The 17,467-nt window shown below is 38.4% G+C and overlaps 2 protein-coding genes across 27 annotated transcripts in view; both read right to left on the bottom strand.

The window, feature by feature from the left end:
- The window catches only part of LOC126868306 (protein Fe65 homolog), a 146,962-nt gene extending 142,618 nt beyond the window's left edge, over positions 1–4,344 (bottom strand). The window contains exon 1 of the mRNA XM_050623629.1: positions 4,041–4,344. The gene's annotated coding sequence lies outside the window, so the exon portion shown is untranslated. The remainder of the gene's footprint in view (positions 1–4,040) is intronic.
- A 12,149-nt stretch (positions 4,345–16,493) lies between these two features.
- Positions 16,494–17,467, bottom strand: part of LOC126868279 (MAP7 domain-containing protein 1) — a 207,000-nt gene continuing 206,026 nt past the window's right edge. For all 26 annotated transcript variants that reach the window (XM_050623581.1, XM_050623586.1, XM_050623577.1 and 23 more), the window contains one exon: positions 16,494–17,429. In XM_050623581.1, coding sequence (XP_050479538.1) covers positions 17,416–17,429 — 14 coding nt within the window. In that variant the 3' untranslated portion in view covers positions 16,494–17,415. The remainder of the gene's footprint in view (positions 17,430–17,467) is intronic.

The following is a 17,467-nucleotide window of genomic DNA, read 5'->3' as shown; positions in this document are numbered from 1 at the left end:
AGCATAAAATTTTTCTCTCCTCCTAACTGCTCTTCTCGAACATCCAGACACGCCCTTCATCGACCGTTCCTTCCGCGAATTAAGCTCGGGATAAGGTGGTATCTGAAGGCAGTCTGGGTGAGGAAGTCAAGGGCAAGGGCGTGCAGATAAAATGAAATACAAGAAAAAGAGATCGTATAACGGGGGGGTGGAATTCAAATATTTACATTCTGTTATGCGTTGAAAGAAGAAAAAATCAAAATATCTAATTTAATACAATTTTTGCATCAGAATCAATTTACGTCTCTTCGAGTCCTTAACAGCTTCTTTAAACAATTCCAGGAAATCTTCAAAATTATCTGCTGAAAATAATTTCTCGTTTCCCATGTCTTCCCGGATTTAATCTGACATTAAATTTCGGATAAAGCGATGTCTGAGAATTATTGACAATGTTTAACTGCGCACAAAAGGGCGCAGTGTAAAATTGATCAGACAGTGTTAGCGTTTTACCGGCTATTTTATCCATTTTTACCTCTTCTAACGATTCGCTAAAGAAATAAACCTTCAAATTTTACGAATTCCAAGAAGTTGAGTTTTGTAAAGGTCATCGTAAAATCCTTGGCCATACCGTGTCTGCGTTATATAATCGGTTTTATAACCATAGTTAGCTATCAGCGAAGAAAACAACGTGTAAGATATTCACGTGAGTTTGTTATTGATTAATATGATAACATTGCTAAAATTATTTTCTCAAGGATGTTTCATCCTACAGTCGATAATAAAAAGTTTGTATTTTTAGAATTAACATTTAAGTCCTGAGTGTAACTCAATTTTTCCGAATATTAAATGCCTGAGGTTATAAGTAATATCTACGTAAAATGTACAACAATATGATCAACAAATATAATATTTTACGTAATGAAGCATATCCGATAAGTAGTTATTTTATCGCAATGAATATCTGGAGAAATGTGTTATACAAATATCCTTGATATAGACGCTGTCTATAAAATGAAACTGTGTCGAGTTTGACTTAATTCATGAATAAGTCATAATGTTGGAAATGTAACCGATATATTCAATAACCTACAACAAAATAAGACTACATAGTTAAATAAGACAAGCGAAAAGAAATGTTTGATGATACTTTAAAATAGTTAAACTCGATAAAGAACGAAAAACAAAGTTTCGGGAAAATGTAATAAAGATAAAGATAAGTATGAAACGGGTGAACTTTACAGTTCCCTTTTAATTAGAACACAGTACACACACATACAGTACAAGGAGTTTTCTTTCCGTGACTCGCATGCTACGCTTGAAAATTTCCCGATGGATTTAGTAGTCACGAAAGTGACATCACGCGTGATCGAAGAACAAAGAGATAAAGAAACGGAAAAGAAAACGAATCGATCGGTATAATTTAACGAACCCCAAGATTTTTGCTTTCCTTAATAACATTTCCAAAAATCGAATATTAGCGGACGAATGTATTCTGCTTGTTTTTCCCTGTTGGTTCATATCCTAATTGAATTATAGAAGACCCATTTATCGGCTGATCCGTAGTTTTGTGACAAAAAAACAAAAAGGAAAAAAAAGGAAGAAAAAGGATAAGAGCAAAAGAAGCGGATGAAAAGAAAAATTCCATCTGTCGAACTTATAAACGATCGTTCGTCGTACCGATTTCATTTCACGAGCCGTCGCACACCTAGACGGTTCTTTCCTCCCCTGCTCATAATTGTCATAACTTCCTGCATTTTCTCGCCCTTTTATGTCATACTGCTCGTTAGTCTTTCTTTTTTTCTCCTTTGCGCTTCGTTGTCCTTCCTCCGACCACCACAGAGAAAGACGTTAGAGATAAATTACCGAGCAGCGTCAAAAATTGATAAAATATTCCCGAAGCGGCAATATTAGCAAAGACGAGCGCGGTAATAACTCTCGGTCGAGAGTGATCTAAAATTTAAGCGTCATTCCCAATGAATTACCACACACGATAAATGGCACACGTTCTTATATTTCATGTTCCTTATCAATTCGTGGACGTAACTGTTCAAAAATTCACCCTTCGCTAATTTCCTATTGCTCGATCCGTAAAAGGTAATCGGATAAGATTTTCAAAGAATATGAAAGTTAAACGGAGAGGAATTTCGTAAACCGGCCACCGGTCACTGGTGCGCCGAGGGATGAAGTAACGAATTTTAGGAAACATTAGGGTCTAGCTCCCTTCAGACCATAGCAAAGGGTCTCCTCTAAAGAACAAGGGGATGATGCCGGGTTAAGGTCAGACCAAGCAGCCGATTCAGGATCGTCTTGTTGTAACCGATCGTAAAGGGGATCGCAAAGATGTCGCCGAAGAAGAAACCAAGGGAAACAGCAGTAGAAGGAGAAAGAGGAGAGAGTGGAGTATTGACGTTGTGCCGCTTTTAAATATTGCATCCAAGTCACGTTCAGGACCGTATCCTCTCCTCCTTCAACCCTCAACTCCGATGCCCCCTCCCGCCTACACAACCTCGAGTCACCCCCTTCCCCTTTTTCCAACCCCACCAGCCGAGCGGCTGGGCTGAACGTCGCATAACTACCGCAAGGTTTCCAGGGAGACAAAGGAAAAGCCTAGAGGAAAGAAGATGGAATGCAGAGAGGCGAAGGACGAGAGTGAGAACGGGGAAGAATCGGTGGAGAAGAGCAAGGGAAGAAACAACATCCGTGACCAGTCTTTCCGTCCCCGGTGCCACGATAAAGTAGAGAGAAAAACGAGAAAAAACAAAAACGAAGGGAGAAAGAGCAAAAAAATAATACACGGAGAGAGCTAGCGTGGTTCTGCCGTTTGTATAAGAGACACGTTCGACGCTTCGAGAGAATGGAAACGAGAGAATAAAAAGAAGAGGTCTTCTGATGGGAGACGAAACTATGGTTATATTCCCTTTGTCGCTTCTCCCTTTTTCGACACCCCGATCTTGTCATTAGAATTATACGTTTGATAAATATATTTTCTAAACGATTCAGATTAGATTCTGGTGTTCTGAGATAGATGGTTAGATGTTTCGTAGGAAATGCCGGAAGATTATAAATAATATACAGTGAACGCATGTACTCCAGAAATAATGCAAATAAAGTATTGCCAATATTGTTCACGAACCGTAAAATCTATATTATATCGTAGAAGAATCTCAACACGAAGAGCGTATGAGGAAATTTAACAGTCAAGTTGGTCGACCTTTAGCTATGTCTTTAAATATTATTCAAGAGGATCGATCATAGCTCGATCGTCATTACGTACAATCTTCGTAAAAAGTAGGATTTGACCGTAGAAAAAAAATCACAAACACCTGATTGTATTGATCAATCAGAATAAAAATACATAAAAATTGATATTGAATTTCTTGCTGGAGACATTTAATTCAGTATTATTACGTTAAGTGTGTTCTAAAAACTGTAGACAGTTGATGTTATCGACTGTCCAAGCAAATTAACCGTGTCAAGGGCATACACAGAAAATTACACTATTGCCCTCTATAGAAAAATATATTGCTCTTCTAAAGTGCAACTGGCTTCTTACCTTCGCCGCGTATATGTAGTAATATAAAAATAATAAATTGCCTGTGGGCATGTTAAACTTGTGCCCTGTTTATCCCATACCCCGAATATCCCAACGCTTCGCAATTCGTAAATATTACAAGCGAAATGTTGCAAAACAGCAGATGAGGTGATATTGTCAGTCGCGTCGTTCGAGTAGAATTTGAACGCTGATTTACGCGACATTAAACATCAATGTCCTTATTGACCTTACAACGTAATAACGAACAAAACGTCGTTTCGCGATACATGTCGACCACGTAACGCAATTATTAATACGTAATTTATAACATCGCTCGCTCATAATTTTTCGCTTCGAAAATTTCGCGCGAAATACGCAGCATGCGAATGGACCTATAGAACGAGTTGATTCAAAGAGATGCACGTTCAAATATTTGTGAGCGCGAACGAGTGACAGCGATTGAAAATGATCGTGAAAGACGCGACTGACCTCGAAAAGGCTCGTACTAAAGGAAAGAAAGAACGCTTACCGTATAAATCTGTTGCATTTTCGTAAGACGAAAATCCGCGTCAGCGGACTCTCCTTTTTCTTGCTCACAAATCGAACGATTCACCTCGAACTGACGGTCACAAACTAACAACGTATGTAAGAAAGTAGAGCAAAAAAGATAACGCACGACACTACGTTATACGTATGAACAAAGGGAGCAACACACCAGCGCAAAGACAAGGTTAGAAACGCCAAAAAGTCCGAGTAGTGGCGAGCACAGAGTATCACGTCTAGTTCGCCTCGAGGGCGTCGCGGCGCTGCCGAGCGACGATGCGACCGCGTTCCTACGATCCCCCTACGAATATGTCCCCCGTTTCGTACCTTTCTCCCGCGCAAACGCTATTGGCCACCCCTCCAATCCCCACCAACAGCCACCATCCAGGAATATTGGTTTTCATCCGTATTGTTCGCTAATTTCTACGATTACCCTCGTAACAACTATCGAAACGATTTTCCGAAATTTCCACCACCGTTTTCCATATATGTAACATACAGGTTCCTCGTGGAAATAAGCACTAATTATATATTCACTGAAGTCGACTCCCAATTGGATGCAAGTTCAAACGACATAGTTCGCAAGTCATATGCAGTATTGCTAATTACTTTGATTTTAATAAGCGTCACTTTCATAGGGAATATTTTACTTGTTAAAATACATAATTTAATTAAGATATGATTATATTGATCGCATTTGTGTTTTATTGGTAATGTTTGAGAAATTTGGAATATTGTATGTATTTAGTAGTTCAAATACTAAAGTGTCAGTGATCGTAATATGGCGGTTACGCGGTATACGATAGATCGATACGTCATGCATTTTTATTTTATTGGTTGCATAAACGGTGGTAAATGTGTAAATAGATTTTTGTACCGACTAAATTGTTGACGTAGCAGATTTTTGGACGATAACAACGGTTGATGCACATACATATATGATCCGAACTTCGAACAAGATATCGGAATGTTTAATACGGTTTTATAACGCGAGATTCAACTGGGATCGAAATATTCATTTAGAACATCAAGCAAATCGCAATTCTTCTTAAGAACTGGGTTCGTTTTGCTTCCCGAGAAAAAACAACCGAAGACACGAATGAGTGAGTAATTTCGTACGTTTCCTATCGGTTGCTCCGATTTGATCGTGTTTTGGGTGTTCATATGGAGTTATATTAAGAATTCCTATGATGTTCAGTTGTGCCATTATATATATATATATATATATATATATATATATATATATAGATATATATCATTATGTTAGAAGTAACATTTTATAATCTTAATATGTCTTTCGAATAACCTCAAATTTCTTATTAATAGAAACATATTAGTGGTTATGGAAGGTTGCATTGACATCAATTAATAGTTCAAAACAATAATAATTATTAAGGAGAAGAATTTAACAGAGTCCCAATAATATATCGGTTTGGAAATTACAATACTATAAGCCGATATTTTAAAAATTTGAATTCCTGTATTTTTATAATTAATTAACTTAAAACATTATTCTCTGCCGCAATGCAGTTTCATGAGTTGAAAAAATACGAATTTTTTGTAACAATAAACATAGAATAGTAATTTATGAAAAGTAGCAGTGGACTTATCTGCACCACTATAATTCTCATACAGTACATATATGGCTTTAAGGGTAAATACCACGAGCATTGTAGAAATTTTTAGATCGATCCGATAATTACAACAAAATCAGATATAGCCATTGTTAAATGATAATCTGTAGCAAGCATTTGGCGTAGAACGAGCCTTTGACGAGGGAGCGAATAGTCGATAAAATCTCTAACAATCAGAAAATGGAAAAGCTTACGTGTGCAGCGGCGAGGCGTTCTGCCGGATAATCGAAATCCCGTTAATGATTATAATAGACAATGGATTCAGGAAGCGTGGCACGAACGGTATGTGTAATTGTGTATTTGCCAGAAGGGAGGGCCACAAAAGTGAGTTGCAGGGTCGTGGCACACGCTTCCTAGGACAGGCGTGCAAAAATCAATACGAACGGTTCGTGTACTCGTAATTTACGCGTATCTTGCATCGCTTTTTTAAATAAAAACAGTCATGTAATATTTCGTAAAAGCACGACTCGCAGGAAACGAGTCCGAGATATCGCGTATCGCGCCATTACCCTTTAAGCAGAGCCGACTGCGATCCTTCAGAGGGTGTGGTTAAACGGTGTTAAATTCAAACACCATAAAAATAACGAGGCTAAAGCTCGTTCGCATCAGACGCCAGGTTAAATTAGAAATTTTCGTTAGATCACCAAGAGAACACGTTATGGAGTAATTATACTGGTACCATATATATCGGTTTAATTTAAATGATCCCATCTTTTTCACCCTTTTTTCGTAATTACTCGCAACAGTTTTGTAAAACGTTGAACTCGCGATGTACTTGACGCTCAGTACATCATGATTAAAGTCTGTCGCCTACTTAACAGCACGACATCAGACACTAAAAAGAAATATATTTGGTATTGAAGAAATAGCTAGAGGTTTTTGAGGATTTTGTTATTATTTGATGAGAATGATTATGATAAAATGGGAAAAAGATTTTTATTGGATATATAGGAATTTATAATTAAGAGAAATAAGGACGAATGTAACACAATGCATATACCATAAATACAAATTTTATAAAAATCGTATAACCATTAGTATATTAATTAATGGAATGACATAAAGGGAGAGAGAAGAAAAAGGGAAGAGCGAGAGCGAACAAAGGAAATGAGAGAATGAAAGAGGTAAAGGAAGGGTGCAATAATAAATTTTGAAAAAAATGAATTCAGTTACTCTGGCTTTCAAATACAGAGTCTGAATATATTTAAGTATATTATGAATCTAATATGTACACATGTTACGCTCTTAGGTGATATCCGTAAGCCATTCATTTGGGTGGATCGTTAAAAACTACTTTCCATCATTCAACGTTAAAGCAAAAACATTTCATAAAACATACGTTAAATTTTGAAATAGTCTCATATGGTTTTCTACTTTGTGCTTTATGTATGACTGGCTCTGCCTGTGACATTTACAAATATTCGAGGATCCCAGACGTGTTAATTATCCCGAGCGGTAGGTCGGCCAGGAACGATTACCCGTCGACTCGTGAAAAAAAGTACTATTTCCCAAGTAATTTTGTGTGCTACTACTTCGGCGGCCGTTTATTTATTAAAACACTCAGCGGCATGAACCTCTTTAAATCACGCGCATCCCTCGAGTATCTCTGTTCCTCTAATATTTATTAATCTCATTCGTGCTGACAACTCTTGACTCATATTCCGCATCAGGCATCCGTTCGTCCGAACACAATATTAAGCACGGTAATCCTGATCAATGATAATTTTCGTTCATTCGTTAACAAAAATACGCAATCTAATGTGGTCAGATTTAAATTATACTCCCGTTAATTTTCCAACCGATACTTCACAATTTCTAATACGTGTTATATATATTATTTGTCGACAAGAAATTGTAGCGCATCAGTGAGCGGTTGTTTAAAATACCTAAGAACTTCGTAAACGTTAAATACGACCAATTATTCTACACAAACTGACAAACAGAATACATTAAAGTTGCATATACGTAATTAATTAATGTGCCGTTGTATCTGACAGCGAATTAACAACCATTGTATCATCCGGTGTATCAATTTACCAGGTTCACCTGGCCGGCTCGAAAGCATGCACGAACATTAAACGATTATATTTTCGAGCTCGCTCGTATAATCGAGCAGTCTGATCGGGGTCGCGTCCTAGCTACTAGTTTACACGTCAAAGTTTACCAAAGGTTCTTCAGGGCCGATGCACCGGACCTTCGCATCATATGGTGCACACTTTCCTGCAGACACTGTGTTCATTATCTCGCGTACCGGTATAAAGAGCTATACCCGGAATGCCAAACAACGTGACCGTGTAACTCGTATATACACAAACGCTTTACTACGTGTGTGTAATAATAGCATGTGCTTATAGAAATAGTCGTAACATGCGGATGTACGTGCATGCTCACACCATTGTACCTGAACAGAATGGAGTGAGTCAAGGCAAACGCATTAGGGGTGGGTGATTGTAATTTCACACATGACATAACGCATCCCCCTACCACGTTTTCTGCCGTCACCACTCCTCTACGTCACTTTGCCTCCGTTGTATTTTGCTTTCGTACGTTCAGCATACATGTATCTGCACCAACTATGGAAAACTCGCTGGTCCTTATTTCTCATCCTCCTTCTCGCTACTTCTCTCTTTTTCTTATTTCGTCTCTTTCTTCCTCGGTATGATACTCCTTGTCTCTTCCGTTATCAGTTTAGCAGGCAACTTCTTGTGGCTCTACCTCTAGTTGTACCTCAATTTCCTACCAGCATCATCGTGAAATCGCAATCGTTTCTGTAGTGACAACCACCAACTGATAGTTCAGTACTGATTAGAATTTTCAGTTGAAAGGCGCTAAAAAGAATTAGGCACACGCGCGAGATTCATTGTCATTCATCCGAAACGAACGATATTAGAAATGTTGGTTATCGTCGAATACGTCTGAGGTATCGATGCCCGTTTGCTTTATTGCTTTAGAAGCAGCTATATCCAAGGGGATGAAGAAACGCTTTAAAGATCAATGAATTTGTCTCGTTCGGTTTATCATGCTCAGTTTAGCCAACTAAACTACGAGCCAGTGTTAAACTATTAATTTCTAAAAATATCGTACAAACCTTCAAACTTGTACTTCCTCGGAGCACACTTCAAGAAGTTTGTTCATTAAAAGCTCTAGTCGCCCCAAGGATTATTGATTATTCCTTTAATTAAATGCTCTTTATCTTGGCATAGCTTTGGCAATTAATTCCCTACGTAAACTTTGCATAACTTCGCGGCACATTCGTGCCTTACGAACCCATTTATCCGTCCGTGGATGCACATTTCTTTTTGCATAACTACGAGGCTCGACGTTCCTTACTCGCCAGTCACTCCTCGAGCATTCAGGAAGCTTCTACGTTTCTGCGTTTCTACTCTGCCAATGGTATCTTCTTTACTTCGACCCTTGTGTGTTTCGGTGATATTTAATATCTCTAAACCGGCATTATCCCTGCTAGGCGAGAAAGAAATCGAAGAGTAGAAGATGAGATAGTCGAGAAAGAGATAGAGAAAAAGCAGAAGGGATGGAAGGGTGGCTTCAGTAATGGAGCGTCTTATCAAAAATTAAAATTTCATTCGGCCAGGTTAAGCTTCTCTATCTCGATCCTCGAGGCGGTTTAGAGGTAGCGGAAACGAAAGTAGTGATACCGGGAAGGGGGTGAAAGTCTAATCGTGAGAAACTAACTTTCCCTTCGAGAAAGTTCCGACGAACCTTCGTTTGGTTCTCCCGCCCTGCGCACTTCAGGTTCGCCACTTTGTTTGAATTTATTTCCACTGCCTCTAGGGCTAGGTTTGAACAGCGTGCATTTGAATTTACGGCCATTTCTCCAATCGACGTCTTGTTATTTCTTGAATTCGAGTCTCGGTCTCGCAAACTTTTATAGTTGAGAATAACATCGACGTTTCAACATATTTTCTAGTTGAATCTTTCATCGGCTACGTATATTGCGGTGTGAGTAGCCGATAGAAACCGAAATCTGGATTTATCGTACCGAGCGATCTTATTTTAAATCTTTCTATGGCGCGTCGGTCGCGATGAAAACGCTGGAAAATGTAATTTAGAAACGAGCTGTCTGCGACTCGCTCTTTCTATGAAATCTTAATAACTCCTCCAATATGTATTTTACATTTCGCTTTAGTTTATTCTTTCGGACGTAACGGATTAAGAATTCATTAAAAAATTAATTATTCCTCTACCGTTGTACGGTATCTTATTTCAAATGGAAATACAAGTTAATCATTCACGCAGGATAGATGCAATTTCTCCTCTCTTTCTCCGACGAAAGGTGGGCAAATGTTGCAGGATTAATTGAAACGCGCACTGTAAACAGGCAAGATAATTCGTAGCTGATGTTCGCGTATATTTCAGTTTTATCGAGGGAAACGGGCCGACGCTCTGCGAATAACGCTTGATTAATCCCGGCGTGCTGGTTTACCTTGCGCTGCATGTTGTACGAAAAATCTTTTACAAACCATCAGCGTCGCTTTTATCTCCGATTTTAACCACACACCGATGATATCGGCGCGGATGCGACGCGTTACAAACCTGTGAGCGTAAAAAAAATTTCCAGCCTCTTCTCACAGAATTTTTCTCACCCCCGAACGACTGCGAATCGCGCGCGCCAACATCACGCCCGAACAGAGAGAGCGAACGAAGGGAGGAGGATTGAAAAACGTGGAAAGTGAGACAAACGAAGGTTGAATGGCCGTTTGTAAAATTATTGGGTAGAAAGAGGGAAATCGGGTGCAATCCGTGCGCGGCTAACCGCAAATGCCGAACGAAATATATTCGTCCCTTTCTCATTCTCTTTCGTACGTATATTCGTGTGTCTTTGTCTCCTCTCTTTCTCCTTCTGCTCAGTTTCCCCCCTTTCGAATTTCCTCGTCACCCCGCCTTCTCCCTCTCTCGCTTGCATTTCTCTGCTCATCGGAAATCATTGCCACGCCGCCAATTGTCAGCTGGTGGTACGGCGGATTGGCTCAGGCGCAAACGCGTTATCTCTTCTGTTATTCGAAAAGCATCACGGTTAAAGGGTGCCTTCGGTATTCATAGTATTCGCGTTTCCGTTTTGCATTCGTTAATGTTATCTTAACGGATACTTGATCGAGCATTTCATTTTCTCGTGGATCCTGTCCTGGTTAATTTCCTAAATCGGATACAACTGTGTCTGGTACAAACGTTTTTCAACAGAGCATCGGTGGTGCGGTATCGTTTTGCGGGACCATCCTTTTGATTGCGCATCCTACAAGTAGTTTTATTTGACTTCTTTCTACATAAAGTAGCGACGAACAAAAAACCGTCTAGTTCGCGGGAGGTAAATCCAGGGCGCTTTTCATCATATTTCCCCTTTAATATCGGTGCTGTTCCGCGTCATTGTTCTCTTCTGTCCTCGACCCGCCTTCGATCGGCCATCGTTCTCTCTGGTCCGCTCATCGGAAATCATTCCCACACCGCCAATTGTCAATCGCCAGTAGCCCGGATTGGCTTCCATCCAATACAACTAAGTTCTGCCGATTCTGCGCGGGTACGATCGTGTTATCCGGATTATCCGGAAATCCGTCAAATCGAGACAATCGATGGAACCTATGGAACCTAACTGCTGGAGACGCGTAAATGTTGGAAATGGAGCGTGATTCGTGACCCGGAAGTGGCGATGAATTAATTTATCCGTACAATTCAAGGATTAAAATATTTCTCCGAGAGCAAATTAAATCGGCATGACCGCTTGTTTTGTTGCCGATTCAACCAGCGATCGATAAACGACTGGACTATCCATTCGTGTTTAAGAGACATTGAGAGCCCCGAAGGTTTGACGAAGAAGAGGTAGCATTGTGACTGGTTATTACCTTGATGAAAATGGAAGGAAGGATAAAGTCGAGAGAAATGAAATGCGGATCCATTAAAAAAGTTTAGACGCGTTCGTAAAGCAAGAAGTTCGAAAGGGTTCGTTAGACATTTCAATCAACCGAACAATTAATGTTTTGCCAACTGCAATGCCGCCCGGAAGATAATTAAACGAATGAATCCACGCGTAATAGGAAAAAGTTCTTTGGTGCCTTTGCTTTTGGCTGCTTCGTTTGTCGCTATCTCCATACTTCTTTTTTATACATTTTTATGCACGTTATTTATCTTATCGTATCTTGAAGAGAAAATTGGGATCGTCCCAGGATATTTCTGTGCCACTTCTTCAGTTATAAATATTGAAAATATGGCATCCAATTGCCATTAATTTGTTCGTTCTACTTTCTTGGAAAACGTAAAATCAGCTTTTATTATCGACCATCGATATTCAGAGAAATACTCATCGTTCAACATCGATCGTTTTTATAACGAATATTTATTAAACGACAATTTTACGTTTCGTGATTCTTTCGAAATGTCGAGGTAGAAGATGAAATTGATGAAATTATTGATGATATCGAGAAATTACCTGCACGCGAGGCGACTAGTTCCTGAGCCGTTGTATATAAGAAATTTACAGTGACATTTAAGACATAAATCAACAAACATAAGGTACAACGACCGACGTTTTATCCACGAAACTTTTCTGAAATTGTACGTTTCCCCGAGAATTCCTTAGAAAATGTTACGCGAGAATTCCTGGTGGTCGATGAGGAGGATAAGTCGTCCCTGAAGTGCAGTAACCTCGGCAGAAGAGTGCCGAACCCTCTCTAGCATCGCAAGAAGGTCTTATGACCCGTGCAAAATGAATGCATCCCTTCACAGGTTGCATCCTTTTCAACCCTGTTCGGGCTTTCCACCATTGAACCACCCGCTAAATCGAGCATGCTCGTAAAATGAAATACGGAATTTCATTTGAATCTTTTGCCGTTTCGGTCTCGCGTTTTCCCCCGCCCTTCCATCTCCTATTTTTCTTATTTATTCTTTATCTTTACCGAAATTGGGAGCAACGGCTTGATAAAAATATTTACATAGAGATTGCACCCGGGGACAGAGTCGACAGAATTCCCTCGCCTGACACCATTTCTCTTTTTTCTTCCCCCTCCCTTTTAGCGTATGATCCGATATAAATGGAAGTTTACCGCGAAAACAAGTACAGAGCAATTGAAACATGTATTCAACCGATACGGAACGCGATGTCGAGAAAGAGTAACGGAGCACGGCGAAGTAGACAAATGTATTTTCTGATGGCAAGGAAATGAGCGTGGGGAAGTTTCGTCCATTTCAGATGTGGAAAACATCCCCTCGATGAGACGATGCGGTTACGTTGGTTTCCTCCTTCTATCTCCCTTTTCGTTTTCCTTCTCCTCCCCTTAACCGTACTTGCGTATCCCGAACTGGTTACAAACGACGGGCACGGTATTACAAGCCGCAAATTACACCCGTACCACCCCTTGCTGCCACGTGAATGTGCGAGCCCAAGACTGCTGGATTACAGCCCTGACTGCGAAAGCTTCTACCGGAATACCGCTCTGCCCTTCTCCAAAACGGAACGATCCGGGTTTCCGAGATAAATTAGGGAGAAGAATATTAACTGTCGTTTGCTAGACAATTATTGAGACTCGGTAAAGCGCGAAAACGCCTTCCATTCTAAATATACGACCAGACGATTTCAACTAATCATACGGATGCTTACGAGAACATATTCTAATACGTTTTAAGGACTTTAAATTAACCATTAAGGTCGTTATTCGCGAAATATTCGTCATAAATATTCCTCAAATGGTGTGAGCATGATACCTCGACTAAAGGTCTCGCCAAGATAAATATAGACCGTAATCCCTCGTGTAAAACGCTACTTTGAATGTAGTCGTTCTCTTCATAAATTGTAATGTATATTGTAATATTCGCGACCGGTCCTTTCTCATTTGGTCGATTCACGTTTCGCAAAAGTTGCGGGAAATTCATTACAGAATTACCGCCATGGATTTCCTAAACGATGAATTACTATGTTCCGCGGCTCTACTTTAATCGTTCTGATAACGTCGTAATGCTGTCTGATACTTCTAAGTTTGTTTCGATAACGAAGATAGATTAAGAACCGGTTGAATTTAGTTTAGCTGCTAATTAAACTTTGGATACTATGTTTCATGTAAGAAACGTGTATTCACTCCGTGAAAAAGGATGGTTTGTAAAGAATCAAGTTTCGCTAAACGCTACCAGGTTAGTCGCGTTAAGGATGGCACGGAACAGGGAAACGAAATCGTCGGCCAAAAATTACGCTGCGAAGGAGTCGGAAAGTTTTCGGTGTAATCTCGCGCTGCGGTTTAATTTTCCGGAATTATGCGCCCGTTGGAAAACATGCGCGTATCTGAAATCCTCATTTTACAGCGACGATCCTTTTCGTTATTTCGGTCGTAATAACGTGGCAAAGAGAAAGAACACTCGCGATATTACGTTGTTTCATTAATTAATTTACACCAGACGCAACACTGGATTACGAGGCTCACAAGCGATTTCATTCCTTTTGAACACAACTCACATTGAAATGTATCGTCATACAAAAAAGGGAAAAATGTCTCTATATGTATCAAACTTTACTTATCTCTGAAGTATGGAAAATTATGTGAAAACCTATGGCATCGTCTCTTAAACAATCATAGGGATAGAGAGAAATATTTTTAACTGAAACAAAAATTGTTCCCTGTGCTAATGTTTGAGTACCACGCGAGGCAACAGAGCTCTGAACAATTTTCAAAATTCGAGCGGAACGAGATAAGTTGCGCTTTACCGTAGAGATTGTTCTTGATATTTCGATGTTCGAGGAGACTAGTAAGGAAATATGAAAGATCGAAAGGCAACAGAAAACTCGAAAGATGCGGCGAGCACACAATGCTTTGGAAACAGATGTGAATAATAGAAAGGAAATATGTTGGGAGGTTAGAGTTAGCGACTTTCGATGAAAGATGGAATCGTACTCCTACAGATACGATTCGGTTGCGTGAAAACGAGTGTTCGTCAAAGATACTACGATTGGATAAAACAGACAAAGTTTTCCTAGACAGGAACATTACTTTTTACGAAAGTGACACCCTAGAGACGAACCGCATCTAGGTATGTGCTCCATATTTCATACTCTGCTGCTTTCAACGGGCATTACCTTGTGGCTATGTTAGTTGTTACGCTTTAAAATGAAAATAGATGTGGTACGTGTTTCTACAATAATAAATAAAAAGATACACTTGTATAACTTTCAACATATTCCACGCCGGCTTAAAGTCGAGAAACGACTTTAAGAGATGCTTGCGTGAATCTGCAACAGAATAGTCGCTATAATATTATCGTTTGACTTTACGATATGCATTGTAATGTTAACGCGATCGTAAGGAAGAAAGTTTAGGAGGTTTATTAAATAATATTTCATTTATTTTCAATATTAAGTATTTATTACATACAAGCATTTATACAATACGAAGTATTTTTAGACATGACTGATGATCTTTAGCATTCTCAGTATTTGTATGTTTAGAAACATTTGTTCGTATGTATTGGGATTATTATTATTGTTATTATTATTATAGTTATTATTATTACGTGTTCTTATAGAATAGTTTTAGTTAGACCGAATAAAATAGTTTGAATAAATAAACTCGATAATATAGTCATTGCATAGTTCTGTCACGGAAAGCAACGACGATAGTTTTATGATTAAAAATAGTCCACGTGGAGCATCGAGCTATGATACGTAAAACTGATTTGAGTTCCCTCACGGTATCGTAACTACGCGCTTACGAAGCTTAGGCAATTAAAAATGTCTTAGGATCGTATGCTTCTGTACAGCAGTGTGCTTCAATCTTTGTCAATAAAAATACAGATTTTTGTTTGTTTGTTATGTCGTTAAAATATCGATTCTTAGGGTTCTGTTTGCACAATAGAAATTATTTTGGGATACAACACACTGCGGTATTACATAAATATATGTGCTCAAAGTCCTTAAATTAAACAATTTCGAGGAAAAAGTACTGATAGCAAGCATGCAGCGCGAAATTCCTTTAAATCAATCGCAATAGAACATATGCGGAAAGAATTCAAGAGAACTTCTAATATTGTACGTAGCACAAACATAAAAAGATTACAAAATAAAAGAGACAACAAACGGTATACAGAGTTTGTATAGATCGGTGATAATCCTTTCAGGCATGTCGATGACTTCTCTCTCTCTCTCTCTCTCTCTCTCTTTTTCTTCTTCATTTCTGCTATTTGAAAACTAGGTTAATCAGATTTATACTTTATTAACCTTTGTATAAACAACCATGTGTATAAGACACTATTATGCACCTGCGATTGCGCAAGTGTTAAACACAAAGCATGCTAATCGTATTGATTTTATAATAGTATGCCACAATAGTAACAAATAACTCATGTCTTAGACACCAATTACAATGTTTGCTCAATAACATCAGGCTTTAAAATTATCATTTTCTATCTGTATACTAGTATGATACCACTAAAATGAATAGCCACTACTGTATATAATGATTAACACAACGCGACCTTTAAATTTTGTTCACTTCAATTGCTACAAAATATTTCCCGAGATCTTCGCTAGGATTTCCATTAATAATTATGTTAATGTCTTATTTTTGACTGAAACGTTTAATCGTAGATTTGCATTTCGTCTCCTACCACAACTAGCAAAATATCATTTATAAATAAAGTAACATAGTTGACAGTTTCTTATTTCATAAACGTATGCAGTGGCTATTTCACAAAGCAATCGTCGTCTTCGTCATTGTCGTCACATCACAGCTAGAAAATTTATGTTAAATTCACGAAAACGTAATAGTAATGAAATCTAGTGGATACCTAGAGTACCAATATTAGATGAGTTTTCTAAAAAAAAAAAAAAAAAACAAAAAAGAAAAGGGATAGTAATTAAGGAAAAGAGAAGAATATGATAAAAACAGTAAAATTGCTTGACTAGTGAGCGCACGCCCCAAAATGTAGTATGGAAGAAATGTGTTTTTTTTTACATCATATCTGCAGAAGATCTTACTAGATATGACTATATATATGTATATATATATATATATATATATACTCGTTTTCTATATTCAAATTCTATAAGGTAATATTATACTATCTCTTATGTAAGGATAATCATTGGAGCTTACCTCCTACGTCATTTTGGCAGATATAAGTTTCGTAAAATATTTCAACCAATTCACCATCTTGTGCAATATTTGTCAAGCCGTTTTACACGTTCGTTTACGCATAAAGATTTCATTGTACCGATTAATTCGTGTTTCTCAAATTCGATAAAATCTCGTTCCATTAAAAATTGTCAGGATTTAGAACATTCTGAACGCGACATGTTACGGTATGGGTGAAAATTACGTGTGAAATTAATTTAATGAAATTTAATACAATAAAATATATACGCGTATTTTAAATCAATATGTTATAAACAGGCCTTATTCCCTTTAAGGTCTTCTAAAAGATTAGATTTATATCTATAGCATACTATAATGGACTGAGTGCCTATTTGCTGTTACATAATATTATTAATTAACATTATATATTATTTTACATTTCTCGTGACGTTTAAGGACAAAGTAGTCTTTTTTTTCTTTTTGACGTAGTGCCCCCGTTTTCTCTACTTAGGTCTCCATTTCTACACATCGATAGCGCATATTTACATTATCTCATAAATGACATCATCTCGAGTATTATACCTATTACTCGCTGCAAAGCAACACGGTATATTTTCGAATCCAATCGTTCTTCATCCGTTCACCAGAATGTTTAATACGCGCATTATGATAAAAGATCTGCAGATCAAGAACAGTGATGATTACATTCACATCGT

This window comes from Bombus huntii, chromosome 8, assembly GCF_024542735.1.
Source record: "Bombus huntii isolate Logan2020A chromosome 8, iyBomHunt1.1, whole genome shotgun sequence".
Taxonomy (NCBI): Eukaryota; Metazoa; Arthropoda; class Insecta; order Hymenoptera; family Apidae; genus Bombus; species Bombus huntii.
This window is presented reverse-complemented; position numbering and strand designations above follow the sequence as displayed.